This window comes from Nymphaea colorata, chromosome 3, assembly GCF_008831285.2.
Source record: "Nymphaea colorata isolate Beijing-Zhang1983 chromosome 3, ASM883128v2, whole genome shotgun sequence".
Lineage (NCBI taxonomy): Eukaryota > Viridiplantae > Streptophyta > Magnoliopsida > Nymphaeales > Nymphaeaceae > Nymphaea > Nymphaea colorata.
In genome coordinates, this window is record NC_045140.1 from 18,842,870 (window position 1) to 18,856,798 (window position 13,929).

The following is a 13,929-nucleotide window of genomic DNA, read 5'->3' on the forward strand; positions in this document are numbered from 1 at the left end:
GACCCCAAGTCATCGAATTGCCTCACACACAGGGAAATAATAATAATCGATCCTATCGGAAAAGATTGACTAGGAGCATTAATGCCCTGTGTGGGACCAACCATTTGCCTACAAAGCCAGCAACTTACAGGAACCTTGGCCACATCTGTAAACTTGAGGTGTATCCAAACTGAACAACAAGGGGAGAGAGAGAGAGAGAGAGCTAAATTTTATATATTTTTGAAAAATAAAAGTCTATACAAATCAATGAAGCCATAAAAAACTATGAAACGATAATCACAACTTGTAAACTTTGGCAATCAAACACTATTGTGCTAACTTCTTTTCTTTTCATCTAAATTTTCCTTCACCATCCCTTGTTGACATCCAAACCCCCAAGTAAACAATCATCGGTTTCCTTTCACCAGGGAAACACCCAAAATGGAGCTATCAAAACTTGGGCTCCTCCACCATGTCAAACCTTGGCAAATGGAACAGCCCCACCAGATGTATGTTTAAATTTTGTAGGTTAGCCCCTTCATGTATTCCAAAATGGAGCTAACAAACGCTATCATCCCCGAATACGCTGTCAGTTCTATTATGTATACCAGTGCTGCTGGACCTGGCATCAAGCAGCGCTCTCAAATGAAACCTGAAGGGATGGCCGTTTTGGTGATTGCGCCGATGCAGCAGCAAGACCATGGAGCAGTTTTATGACCTGTACCGTATCATCGAGATAGTATTTTGCTTTGCTTGGCTTCTGACCAACTGTACACGCAAAAAGGTCTCTTGCTGTGGGAACAGCAGATGCAATGCTCTCAAACATGTCTTCATCCGATCGATCATCCCCAATGCACATCACAAAGTCTGGCGTTTCCCCACTGTTCGACATTGTGGAAAGAATAAGCTCGGTGACAAGGCCTTTGCTTACACCCTGCAACCATGAGAAACTAAGATTTCAGACCAAGGGTATACAAGATAAAGACCACCATTCAGCACCAGATGATCGGTTCGTGGGCTGATCATATAGGCAGAATATTTTTTGGAGTTAGAAGGTAGTAATTACCTGTGGCTTCACTTCAACAATGAACTGGCCTCTTTTAACCATCACAGGTTCGTTTGCAAGAACACTTTCAAGATGGTCTAGCAATTCCTTGGCTTGGCAAGAACCAAAATCAGGATCAGCATCTTGGTGGTGCCAAACCAACGCACTCTCCTTAATTTCCATTGAAGAGCCGTCCGTTGCCTCTGTGTACACCCTCATTACAGGTTCAGCAATTTGTTTCCAATCAAAATCAGCAGCTATAGAAGGCGATTCCCACTCCCAATCTTTGTGCCATCTGCTCAAGACAAAAAGGACAACAAAAATTATTTACCAATTTTTTAAGACGATTGTTTATGAGGTAGAAATCTCCATTAGACAAACTGAAACAAAAAAAAGTGAAGCTGATTAGTGATTACCTGACAAAGTATCCATGCTCTGCAGCAATGCCCAAAGAAGCACAAGGAGAGAACCAATCACCCAAAGAATCGCGCCCTCTTCCACTTACAATGAACACAGTATTGCTAGGATCATTGCACAAGCTATTAAGAAGTGATATTACTTCAGCACTCGGGGTTTTATTGATGGAAGTATGAGGCATCATAGTGCCATCGTAATCCAAAAATATGGCCCTTCTACTGGTTCGTCTGTATGCAGAAACAATGTGATCAACGGAGAGCTTCCTGAAATTGGGACTCAGCGCGACAATTCTAAAGCCTAAACCGAAGCCAATCCCCCAGCACCTCTTAGTGAAGTGATCTCTGCATGCTCTTTCCAAGTCCTGATCAAAGCTACGGGCCCAATAAGCCACATTATGCGAGCTGACGTATCTGTAGTGCTTGTCATGTCGCAAATGTTTCTCAGTATCACCCATAGATATGGCTGTCTTCACGGCATCAGCAACAGCATCAATATTCCACGGGTTCACCCGGATTGCTCCGCTCAGAGATGGTGAGCAACCAATGAATTCAGAAACAACAAGCATGCTCTCCTTTCTGGTCCCAGGAGGAATACCCATGGCTCTGTCCAACTCTGCTGTGCCCTGCCTGCAGACAACATATGTGTATGGAACCAAATTCATCCCGTCCCTCACTGCATTCACCACACAACACTCTGCAACAACAAAGAAAGCGATCTTTTCATAGAGTGGTATGGACTTATCAATCAATACCACAGGCTCATAACCAGGATAGCCGTACTTCTCATTGACCCTCTCTGCAATCAAACTTGTTTCATTCTTTGCTTCATAAACATCTTTCCCTGAGCTCCTGGCAGGGTTGGCAATCTGAACCAGGACTAATTTCCCTCTGAGGTCAGAATGTTGCTCCAGCAATTGTTCCATTGCCAGTAGCTTCAAACTAATGCCTTTGAAGATATCCATGTCATCTACGCCCAGAATCAAAGTCTTTCCTTTAAACTGCTCCTGAATCTCTTTGATTTTGGAAGATGTCTCAGGAAGGTCAAGTAAAGACTCAAGCTGGCCCATGTGGACTCCCACAGGGAGAATTTTAATGCTCACCGTGCGACCATAGTACTCCAGACCAATGTAGCCTCGTTTAGATTCATAATCGAGGCCCAGCATTCTACTGCAACAGGACAGGAAATGCCGAGCATAGTCGAATGTGTGGAATCCAATCAGGTCTGAGTTCAGCAATGACCTCAAAATTTCATCACGAACAGGCAGTGTCCTGTAAATCTCTGATGATGGAAACGGACTGTGAAGGAAAAAGCCCAGCTTCACTCTATGAAAACGTTTCCTCAAAAAGGTAGGGAGAATCATGAGATGATAATCATGAACCCAAACATAGTCTTCGTCAGGATTAATCACCTCTACAACCTTGTCGGCAAACTTCTTATTAGCAGACACATAAGCTTGCCAGTGAGACCGATCAAAGCGTTCGCCATGGTCTGGACATAATGGTAGCATATAATGGAAAAGAGGCCACAGCTGCTGCTTGCAAAAGCCATGGTAAAACTTTGTCTCAAGGTCCGATGGCAGGAATGTTGGGACGCATTTGAAATTATCCAGAAGCCTTTGGCCAATCTCATCCTGCTCGCTTGGATCTATGTCAGCCTTGAGGCAGCCAATATAAATAACCTCAACATCGGAGGGGAAACCATCCTTCAGTTGAAGAAGAATTGAATCCTCATCCCAACTGAAGTTCCATGTTCTACTGGATTCATCAAACTGCGCATGCAGAGGAAGTTGATTAGCTACGATGATTTTCCTTTCCGGACAAGGAGAAGACAGGGCCTCCAATGCCCCATTATTCCGATCATCAACATCATCAAAGTCTGATATAATCCCTGGGACTGTCATCACACGAGGAAGAGGACGTGGCACTGGCTGGGGATAATTTAATAGATCCCCAGTAACCAAACCTAAAAGATTCGTACACGATTGTGAAACCATGACGCTCATGCAGCTAAAAATGCAAACTTTTTAGTATGTGCTGAGAAGTAAGCGGTTTTCCCACTGAGAGCCACCGCGTCCAGTAATTGTTCAAACAATAAGCCACCCTCCGTTTGTGTCAGTTTGTGTCACTGAAAATATGCAGGAAGATCTGCCACTGCACAAGAGAGAAGACAACTAGTTAAGACCCTGAACAAGCTATCATTTCAAGTTCAGATATATAGTATCGCATATGTAGCCCAACAATGGCAGAAATGTAAGCATACGAGAAGGCAGTAGGCCGAACACTCTAAACAGGAGAAACCTTCTTCCTTCCTGCAGGATGATGACACTACCAGGTTTGGCGTAACATGTTCGTTTTCAAAAAGATGACACAGGATATCAACAATGTAATCAATGGGTACATGAATCAAGAAGGTAAACCCCTCCAGTGTAACAGATGTTAGTAACACAAATACCACACCCTGTTTCAACAAACAAAATGCATGTAACTAATGATGATAAAAAGGAAGACTAGTGCGAAATTATGATTACTCGACATCATATCTGAACTCAAAAAATGTGACATCCATTCAAGCACCTAAACCGGAGATCAAGTTGCAGACAGTACTGCTGCTCAATAAGATGCATGGAGGATTTTCTTGAAGAATGACCTTTTTTTTTCCAATTAGTCATCCAAAGGCAAGCATCCTAATAATGCAGAAAAAAGAACAAAAGGGATTCCTTTAGACGACCAAAAAACGTTCTCCACAAAACTTTAATATAAAAAACAATTTCAAACCGATCAATTCTTGCACCGCACATGGTAAAACCGACATCTCATAATGTATCATCAGGTTTCAGCATAACGGGCAACAAATCAACTAAAATTTCAAAAAAATAACCCAAGTTTCCATCCGGCAATGACAAGCCAGAAACCACGCCACCGAAACGCGCCGCTCCACAAGAACAGAAAGCCCAAGAAATCACAATTTTGGCCATATAACACCACCACAGCCATCAGGAAAGACGGCCGAAATGATCAACAAGACTCCCGAAGATTATCAATTTTCAACAATAGAACCGGTTAACATCAGCCCAGGAAAAAAGACAATATTTTATTCTTTTTCCGCACAAAACACCCCAATCAAATTCCCCCATCAAAACTCAAAACGCCAGCGGAGACCACGAAGAAGAAAGGAAGAAAGAAAACGCACCGAACACGAAACAAAACTAGTCCCCCAACAGCCGCCCGGAAATTTCAACCCCGCCGAATTCCCCGTGAAGTTTCTCCCTTAGAATCACGAGAAATCGACTTCCGTCTGCAACAGATTCTCGCCTCCACCGTAATAGAAACCAAGCGCCCCGCGAGAGAGAGGGAGAGAGAGTCGCCGGCCCGAAGCAGGTCGCCGGAGAAATTGTAAAGAAGAGAGAGAGAGAGAGAGCAATGACGAATAAACCGTGGACTGGATTTTATCAACGGATCACCGAGTGATTTCAGACACGTCGTCTCTCATTCTCTCCGTGTACTTAACCATGGTTCTCTCTGACTTAACCATGGTCGACGAATTACCTTAACCTTGGGGTTTACGTGTGTTCAACGACCGCTTCACCCTCCCATTTTTTGAGAGGAACAGCCCCTCCTTATCCCCTCAATTACCATAAACGCCACTCCCGAATCCTAACCTGCTCGTCTCGGTAGTCAGTTTGATCATCCACCCCATGTCAACAATCAACGTATCAGCCTTCGTCTCGGATAACTTGCTACCTCCATAAACTTTTCTAAATTCAACAAAGAAGGAGCTTATTTGATTTCGGTTTTTTTTTTATGCCCCGGCAACAAAACCAAATTCTTGAAGGTTTTCTTGAACCTGAATACTCGAGTTCAACTCAACTCATAGTAAGTGCGTGCAGCATGCAGCCGGAGACCGGCACTAAGCTCATTTAGAGGCCAAACCAAGAAAGAGCCAGGGGTAAGACCCTACAGGATGACAAAAAACATGGTTGCATTACTAATACCGATTCCGATTCGTTGGAAGAACCGGGTCGTCAAGAAAGCAGAGCAGTGGCGTTTCTGCAAATTGGAAGGTCCTGACGGGTAATAGTTGTGAGGCGGGGTGCTGATGTGACAGCTGTAAGGAGGGCCTGCACGCCGCTACCCGCCCGCGCGAAACGCCAGCTTTCATTTCTCCAATATTGATATTATCCTTTTGAAAGTTTGAACCGAATTTACCAGAATGCCCTTAATTCTCGGATTTCGGACCTCGGTCTCACCTTCCCCCCCGCTTTCCTCTCTCTCCCGATGAAGAAGATTTCAAGTCAAGATTCAAAAAAGCAGCGCAGCGAATGGTTTGGATCTGGAGGTGTCCATGGGTCCGATCCAGTATTGTGGCCGACCCGAATTCGTACGTTCGAGTTTGGCTGCAATTCTGGATCTGAGTTTGGATCTTGTAGACCCGATTTAGGACAAAGGCTAAACTAGCAACATGATTCAAGTCGGGGCAGGATATCTTGAGACGGATCCGAATAAACTGGTGTTAGCGAATCTAGTAAGGGAATTCCGTGTTGGCATCTCCCCTTCGAGAGAGATAAGACGATCAGTTAAAGAACTTTTTGTGGGAAAAGGTATCTCGAAGGTTCCCCCTACTAACAAATTTAGATGGCAGATCAAGTTAGGTTAGGGAGCGAAATCTCTCTTGGACCAAGATAAAATTAAAATTGGAAACGCGCCTGTTTTTCACGATCTTCCCGTTTTCGAAACGAGATATTTGTCATTGATATTGTTACCCGTGTCGATCTAATTAGTTCAAATTATTTGATCTAAGACCAATTCTAAGATTCATGAGAGGTCAATTTGAAACTTTAAGGCGCATAACATAAATACTCCACATATGGTATTAGCATATTAGGATTGACCAGGGTGAGTCCAATTATCCATCCAGATTTATTGAATCCGTACCCGTTTGCCCCTCCTTTCATGGTGTGAACGAGTAGCATGGACTAAGTCAATTTCCACACGGCTGTGTTCAATTACATCGGGTGAAAGTTCAAAAAACTATTATTGAGCTTTTTTTAAAAAAAAAAATTGGTTGAGCTTGCTTGTCCAAAAACAAAAAAAATAATAATTGGGGTTCAAATTTCATTTCTCCAAGCCTAAGCAGACTTAGGCGATATAGGCGCAGTTACTAGCCTCGAAGTTTTATGCTGCTAAAAAAATAAAGCCAAGTCTCAGATATCCAATGGGAACGAAACTTTCATACTTTGCAAAGTCTTAAACCATGGAGAAAAATTTTAAATGTACACTGGCGGAATAAGGAGATTAGATCATGTTGGTCTTTGGTCTTCACCAGAACACCCTTTCAAACTAGTATTCATAACTTGTTTTCTAAGGCTCTATTTCATAATTCTTTGGTTCCTCTAGAAGATACCTCAAAATGGCAGAATCTCTCTCTCTCTCTTTCCTTGCTTTCATGGTTCAAGCCTGCTTCCATATCTATTTGGGTTATGAATGAATGATACATCCATTACTAAGTGTTGTGTATCTATTTGTGTTTGAGAAGTAAATCATGTTATAGTTTTTCTTTATAAAATGGTGTCCTGAATGACCAAAGGGAGTTAGTTGCATGCTCCCCAAGGCATCGTCTGGTCAATTTAATGGACCCTTGGAATTTGGCTCGAGAATTTGGTCAATTTCTAACATACTGGGTTTATTTTATTACATTTAACACATTGGGATGTGCTAGATGGGATTAAGACCCGATGGATCGGCAGCGCTGACCCTGCGTTTAATCGCAAAGAATAAAGAGCAAATGGGCCCTCATATACGCTTGGCTTGTTCATTGGTCCTCGCTGGTATATGGATCTGGACTAACCACCTTTTGGTGGGCCCGGTTATCAAGTTTATTCCATTTTGGATCCATTGGGATAGATAGTGGCTGTCACCCACCCATATGTGCACAATGGACTCATATGTTTAAGAAATAGAGCAAAATGAACTTATTAGTTTTAATACGTTTAAAAGATACCACTCGCATATCGAACGAAGTAGAAAGTTCTTGGCTTTTGTGATTGGAAAGTTTAGGAGAGCGGCTTCAAATTAATTGTCTCCCCAACGCTAAGGATTTATTCATTCGGATAATATTTATTTCGTGTTGGTTCTGGCACTGGATAAGCCATGTCATTGTCAATGAAAGCAAAGGCGTTCGGGTTTGAGTTGGAAGAAGATCAAAAGTTCAATTCCCATGGGAAAATAACGAACCCGGGTGCACTTTCAACCGACCGACCGACCGAGGGGGTTTCTTCTTCAACGGGATCCCGACCCGAACCCGCGATCACAGACGGGTCTTCGGGTCGCCAACACGTTTCCGCTGGTCAAAGCGCGGGGCGGGGCGGGGGTTCCACTTCCACCCGCCCGTCCTTGACCACATTCCCAGACCCTTTTCCGTAAATTCGCCGCTTAGGGAGCGGGAAGAGGTGGACCAACACACTGACTCATGCCCTATCTGCCACGTCGGATCGACGCAGCACCGCCTCCCACGTTTCCTCGTTGGAAATCGTTGGCGTCTGGGGCCCACACAGCTTTCCACATGGAGCCAAACGACTCGCCACGCCCCTCCGGAGACGGGGGCCCACTTTATCTGTGCAAGGGGCGCGGAGAAGAAGCGGCGGAACGGAACGGAACGGAACGGGGACGCCTTCAAACTTTGAACCTTAATCCCATCCCGTTGGCGTTATTATTAAAAGCGATCGCGAGGGAAGGCGTGGGTCCCGCGCTCCACGCGGAGGAATGTTCTAAACGTACCCCCAAATCCTACCTATTATTATTATTATGTGTTGCCCTTTCTAAGTGGCGACCAACTTCGTCGACTTGACTTTTTCATAAGTGCTCGCCTACTTACCTGAGTGGGCTCAGCTGCGGGGTTGACTCAAGAGATTTATCGATATTGGTCAAAGTTTTGGCGGGCTGACGCGCACCATCTTACCGGCTCGACCGACATGACTTGAGCTTGAGTTTTAATGACCTTTTTAGATCATTGTTCAAGGTGCTTGCAAAAGTGACATGAAATTGATAGCACTTGGCTAAGTTATGCTTTGATGCAACTCATGCATGCATCTTCTTTCTCATTTCATATAAAAAAAAATCTTTTGTCATTTCATTTCAGATCATAAATTAATGACCTTGGGATTGCTAATCGAGAACAATCACTTTCTCTGAAACAAACTTTTTCATTCTTCTGGGAGCATCCACATCCACATCCACATGGGGAGAAAAGATTAGATGGAAACAAAGTCAGAGAGTTCCGGCTTTAGGGATACATTACTTCTTCAAGGGTGCTTTCCCAAACTGGGCGGTTTGATGAACTAACTTTTCCTTACCTCCCACTTCGCTATCTATGGAGATCAAACCGCCCAAAAGAAAAAGTAACCATATAATATGTGATGAAAATTTTTTCAACACAAAGTTACCAAAGATATCGTCGCCGCATGAGTTGCTCTTTCTAGATATCGTGTGCGCGCCTTATAACTTTAGTACTGGCCCACATTGCTTATCCACAACCTTTTCTTTCTCTCTTTTAAAAGCTCGGTCACTAATGCTTCTACAACATATTTTTATTTTATTTTTAATCGTTCTACAACATCCAACATTCGACAGATTTGGATCCCCTGTATATTGAGGAGTTCGAACATGGTAAATGTTGAATGTTGCCAAATATCAAAAAGTAAAAAATATGCCAGTAAAAAACAGTCGCCAAAAGCAGTTTATAGTGTAGACATTAATAACAGTTTGCACTGTAGCAATAGTTCACGGTGCTTTTAGGAATGACTTTAAGCAAGCATCCGACACAGACCCTCTATATGCATGTAGCTAACAGTTGCAGGGGTTGGATGTCATTTCAAGTTTTATGATCTTACTTCTCCTCAGCATTTGTGATTATATGACCAAGTTGGGTTTTATGCTCGAACTGGAGTCTTCTTTAGGATTCTAGGAACGTATATTAAGCGGACAATTTGAATCATTTTAAATCACAATTTGAATCATTTTAAATCAATAGCCCAACAATAAGTTTTGCTTTCTTCCTAACAATAATAGTATGTTTCTTTGGAAGAAGAAGTATTTATGTGAGTATAGACTGCCATATGGAGGATATCCGGTGGGTCTGATTTTTCCAAAATGTGCCTTGTTAACTTACATTGGCCGTATAAATATAATCGTGACATCCACTAATTTCTCTCTAAACTTCTTTCCACATCTCTTTTCTTATTAAAAGCAATTGAATCGAAGGAAGAGAAGGAAAGGAAAAGAGAGATAAACACAACAATCTATCCTAATAAAACATTATATAATAGCCCTAAATGACATTAACTAAATAGAGTTTTTAAGAACTTTCTAAATGACATTCACTATATTTTCAACATTTATATAGGGGCCAAATTAAAATCTTTTAAAAAAAAATTAATAAGTAAAATTTTCTGTTCAAAATTTAGCCATATCCTGGCTTTGATGCAACCTGCTCTTCGTTTTTCCTTCTTCATTCTTTCTTGTGTGATACAAAAGGAATAGATGGTCATTGTCCTAGAGCGACCAACCTTTAAACCTTTTTCTCCGCTCCTGCCATGGCAAGGCAAGATCAACCCAAATTTATTTCTTATTAAACAAATGACAATATCGTGGAAAGAGACAGAGAGAGAATATGAAATTTTAAGCGGCCTAAGTTTGAAGGCATTCAACGCATTTAAGAAAGCATAAGTTTGACGCCAAATCGAATGAGTGGCATACTATTCAACCCTACATACTCTCATTCCACTTTTTTCTCCTAGTCAAATCCATCCGCTTGAAAGTTTGACAGTTTTTTACTTCTAAATCCATCGCTCTTCTTTCCTATCTTTTCTTTCTTCTTTATATATATATATATATATATTATTTTCATGCACGTCGGATGCCGGGAAACATGTCAAGAGAGAACTCAACTCCGGCCGGCCGCGCTCAATGAGTTCCTTTTATCAGGTGGATTTGAATGTCAAATAATCAACCCAATTCGACCCATTGAATGAAGCGCTCTAAGATTTCATAATTTAGTGTGAAGGAACCACAAATCGTTGCATACAGCGAGTCGTTGGCTTCCTTTTTTTGAATGTTGTAGCGGTGGTTGAAAGGATAATCCCGTGACATAAATTAATTAAATTTACGTACGAAACACCAACTGTGTGAAAGAGTAGGGGCAATGGCCAACCACCTGCTCGGCCATATATATATATATAAGGGCAAATGGGGCTGCCGTGGCAGCGTTGCATCCGGATTATTCAAAGCATCCAACAACGGCTTGCTTCCGGGAATATATATACGTTGGAATTATTTTATGGGGTTTAGCAACAAGTCGGTACGCACGCTTTGACCTTCTTGAAAGTGTGATCTTACCAAAAAAATAAATAAATAATAATAATAAGCTTTACTTTTACATGTGTGATTGATTGTTCATGCACGAGTGCGTGCATGTGTGTGTGGATAAGATGAAATTTACCAAGTCGTTGGGTGGGAAAGCGAAAAAATAAAATATTGTGAAAGAAGAGGAATCGGGAGAGAATTATCTTGACTTGGTGTGCTTTTCCTTTTTTATTTATGAATTTGAAGGCAGAGAGGATTGCTACGAAAGTGGGTTGGTTTAGATCTCTTGGATTTGGTCATCCTTCTTTCCTTATTGAAATTCCTCTGCTACCTACTGCACGTACGGGAGATGATGAAATTAATATATATTCTTCTCAAGCCGATGCCTTGGATTTGGATTTCGGATCTTGGATTTCTTGCAAGGTGCGTTGCCTGACACAATGGGATTATTTGGACCCACCCCTTCAAGAAACGAACCCAATTATGAGAAACAGGATCGGTTTAGTGGGTCCAACTCCAAGTGTAGGGTTCTTGGACAGGGCCTGCTTTCTATCTGGATATGATAAGTTAACTGTTTAGCTGTCTACCAGATCAGACCAACTTGCAGCAGACCTAACATTTTTTGTTGGATTCAGTTCATAAAATGTCATAGATCTTTCCACATTGAGTATGAGGGTGCTTTTGTTTCACTGAGGATCTCAAATCTATGGATTTAAGATCCGAACAGCACCGCTTCCCTTCTATTGTCCTCAAATATATGGTTTTTAACATGTAACTTCGATTTAGATCCACGTTATGAAGCACATCTTTCAATGTAACCTCGAATCTAAGATATGAAGCTATCAAACGCAACCGGTTCGTTGGTAGCAGTAAGGGATCTGTCTACCCGCGAGAGATGTTGATATCCTATAAAAACATATGGATGGAGTTTTTCTATAAAAGGGCAACAACCCAAACTTAGGAATGTCAACGGATTGGATTCAAATTGGTTGTATTTTTTACCACATTTGATTTTTCGGGCATTCATATATTCGGATTTGAACCCATGCTTTAAACTAGGCAACGTCCAGACCCTGGTTGTGCCCGAACTGCTTTTTGTTGCAGAAGCTTGGCAAGGCCGACTTGGATCTTTAGAAGTTCTTTACTGCACTGGTAAATCGAAAAAGGAACAAGAACAATCAATTTCAGACAGGATTCGAACGAACAAGCATCTTCAATGTATTGACCAGCTGAGGAATACTACTACTATTATTTTTGAAAATTTTTCAACGCTTTCATTATCGAGACAAACACAGTTCAGACTTGTCGAGATTTTGTGTACCCAAAGAGCAATCTCGGCCTAGTGAGGTAAAACCGAGGCAGGTCAATTGCTGGTTGAAGGTACATCAAAAGATCTGCAAGGAGTGACGCTGATGAGAATGAGAACAGTGAATGTCAGTTTGATAGAAGCACTATCTCACCAGCCCAACCCCTTAATTTATGCCACCCATCATATTTAATACACTAATCCCTATATATATATATATATAATCTCTCTCTTCAAGTTCATACATGGAGGTTTCAAGTACCTATGAAGGGGGCGGCAGCATGCATATAGCTGTATCCATGTTCAATTAAATTTAGCCAAACTGCGGATCGATCCAGCCTTCACCTGGTTGTCATGTACGAGTTGATAAGATTATGAGCTAGCTAGCAGGGTGCTGGGTCCATGTCCAGATAGAGTGCATGCCAACACACATTCACCATCCAGAAAGGAAAACATTTTTCTTTACATTCACAGATCATATACATTGCTCGCTTCTTCTTTCTTTTTTTATTCTCCAAACTGAAATGAAAACAAAAAAAAGAAAATCCCATTTTTGCATTTCGGGATTTCCTCGCGAAGAATGTAGATTTGAAAAGATTTCTGGATAAGGGGCACTAGTAATAAAAATTTTAAACTTTTAAAAGGCATTAACATGCAAAATAGTAAAATTGTCTTGAGGCAACAGTATGAAAATAAGTAATTTTTTGTGGGTCTGTGTGGGCAGTTGCCCACATATGTCGACACCTGTATCCTTGTAGGGGAAGCATTTGCATGAAATGATGAACAGGTGTGGACAAAACAAGAGCCAAAACGCCAGCTCGACGATCACTAAATATTGGTGAGAATCTAATGCTATACCTATCTCGATTCCGTGGAAGAGTTAGAATTTTTTTGTTGCCTTATAACAAATTCATTGGATGACTCATAATAAATTCACAGTTTTCACGTTTACTTAGTCTAAATATTTTATGAACCTCATATATTTAACATCCTTGAAAATGTAGTTCGTTGATCTCTTGCCTGGATATTCACATACATAATACGCTAGCTGTAAAAGAATCAAATGCATTTGATAGCATTCAGACAGGGAACTATAACCACATCGGCACCTCAGCTTCTTCAATTTCAAACTCAAGTTACTCAATTTATGACACAAATAGCATGGTCATACAAACCTAGGTTACATAACATTTTGTTTGTCCTAATGAGTTATTTTTGTTAAACTTCATTTCTGATAGTACTAACATATTTTCTCAATGTTTATTGTAGACATGCCGACACCGCCAATCTTTGTACCATTTTCACCTCAGCGATCAGATTACCATGGTTCCACCTCAGCGATGAGATTACCGTGGGAGCACTTTCTGTTCATGTTCTAAACGTTTTTGTAACTTTAAACTATAGTGAATAAGTTGTATTGTAAAATAAGTGTGAACATTTTGTTATACCTATGCGTTTGGTTCATGAACATATAATTGTTTCATTTGTTTCGTTTGATAAATGGAAAATGTAAGCAGGTATTGTTGTATATGTTGATAAAAAACTTTCACCAACTTGTAAATTTGCGTCGTCGATAAATAGTAATAGTGACGTTAGGCGAACGTCGGTTAAAGTTTTAGACGTCCAGACCTATGTCCGCTTATATGTCGGTAAAAAATTTTACCGACATCCATGTACATTGTCAGTACAGTTTTTATCGACGGCCACAACGATGTCGGAAATAATTGATTATTACTGATGCAGTCGGACATTGGTAATAGTCAATATTTACCTAGTGTAGACCGCACCGGTGATATTTTACGCCGATGTGCTCATCCATTATGTCG

General features: G+C 41.3%; 1 protein-coding gene across 1 annotated transcript; it reads right to left on the reverse strand.

The window, feature by feature from the left end:
- Window positions 1–185: 185 nt before the first annotated feature.
- On the reverse strand, window positions 186–4,880 carry LOC116249517 (probable alpha,alpha-trehalose-phosphate synthase [UDP-forming] 9). The gene is made up of 4 exons (XM_031622631.2): window positions 4,631–4,880; window positions 1,441–3,591; window positions 1,046–1,319; window positions 186–913 (listed from the first exon to the last, which is right to left on the reverse strand). The coding sequence occupies exons 2-4, from the start codon at window positions 3,441–3,443 to the stop codon at window positions 608–610; spliced, it is 2,583 nt and encodes an 860-aa protein (XP_031478491.1). The 5' UTR covers window positions 3,444–3,591; window positions 4,631–4,880; the 3' UTR covers window positions 186–607.
- Window positions 4,881–13,929: the final 9,049 nt, after the last annotated feature.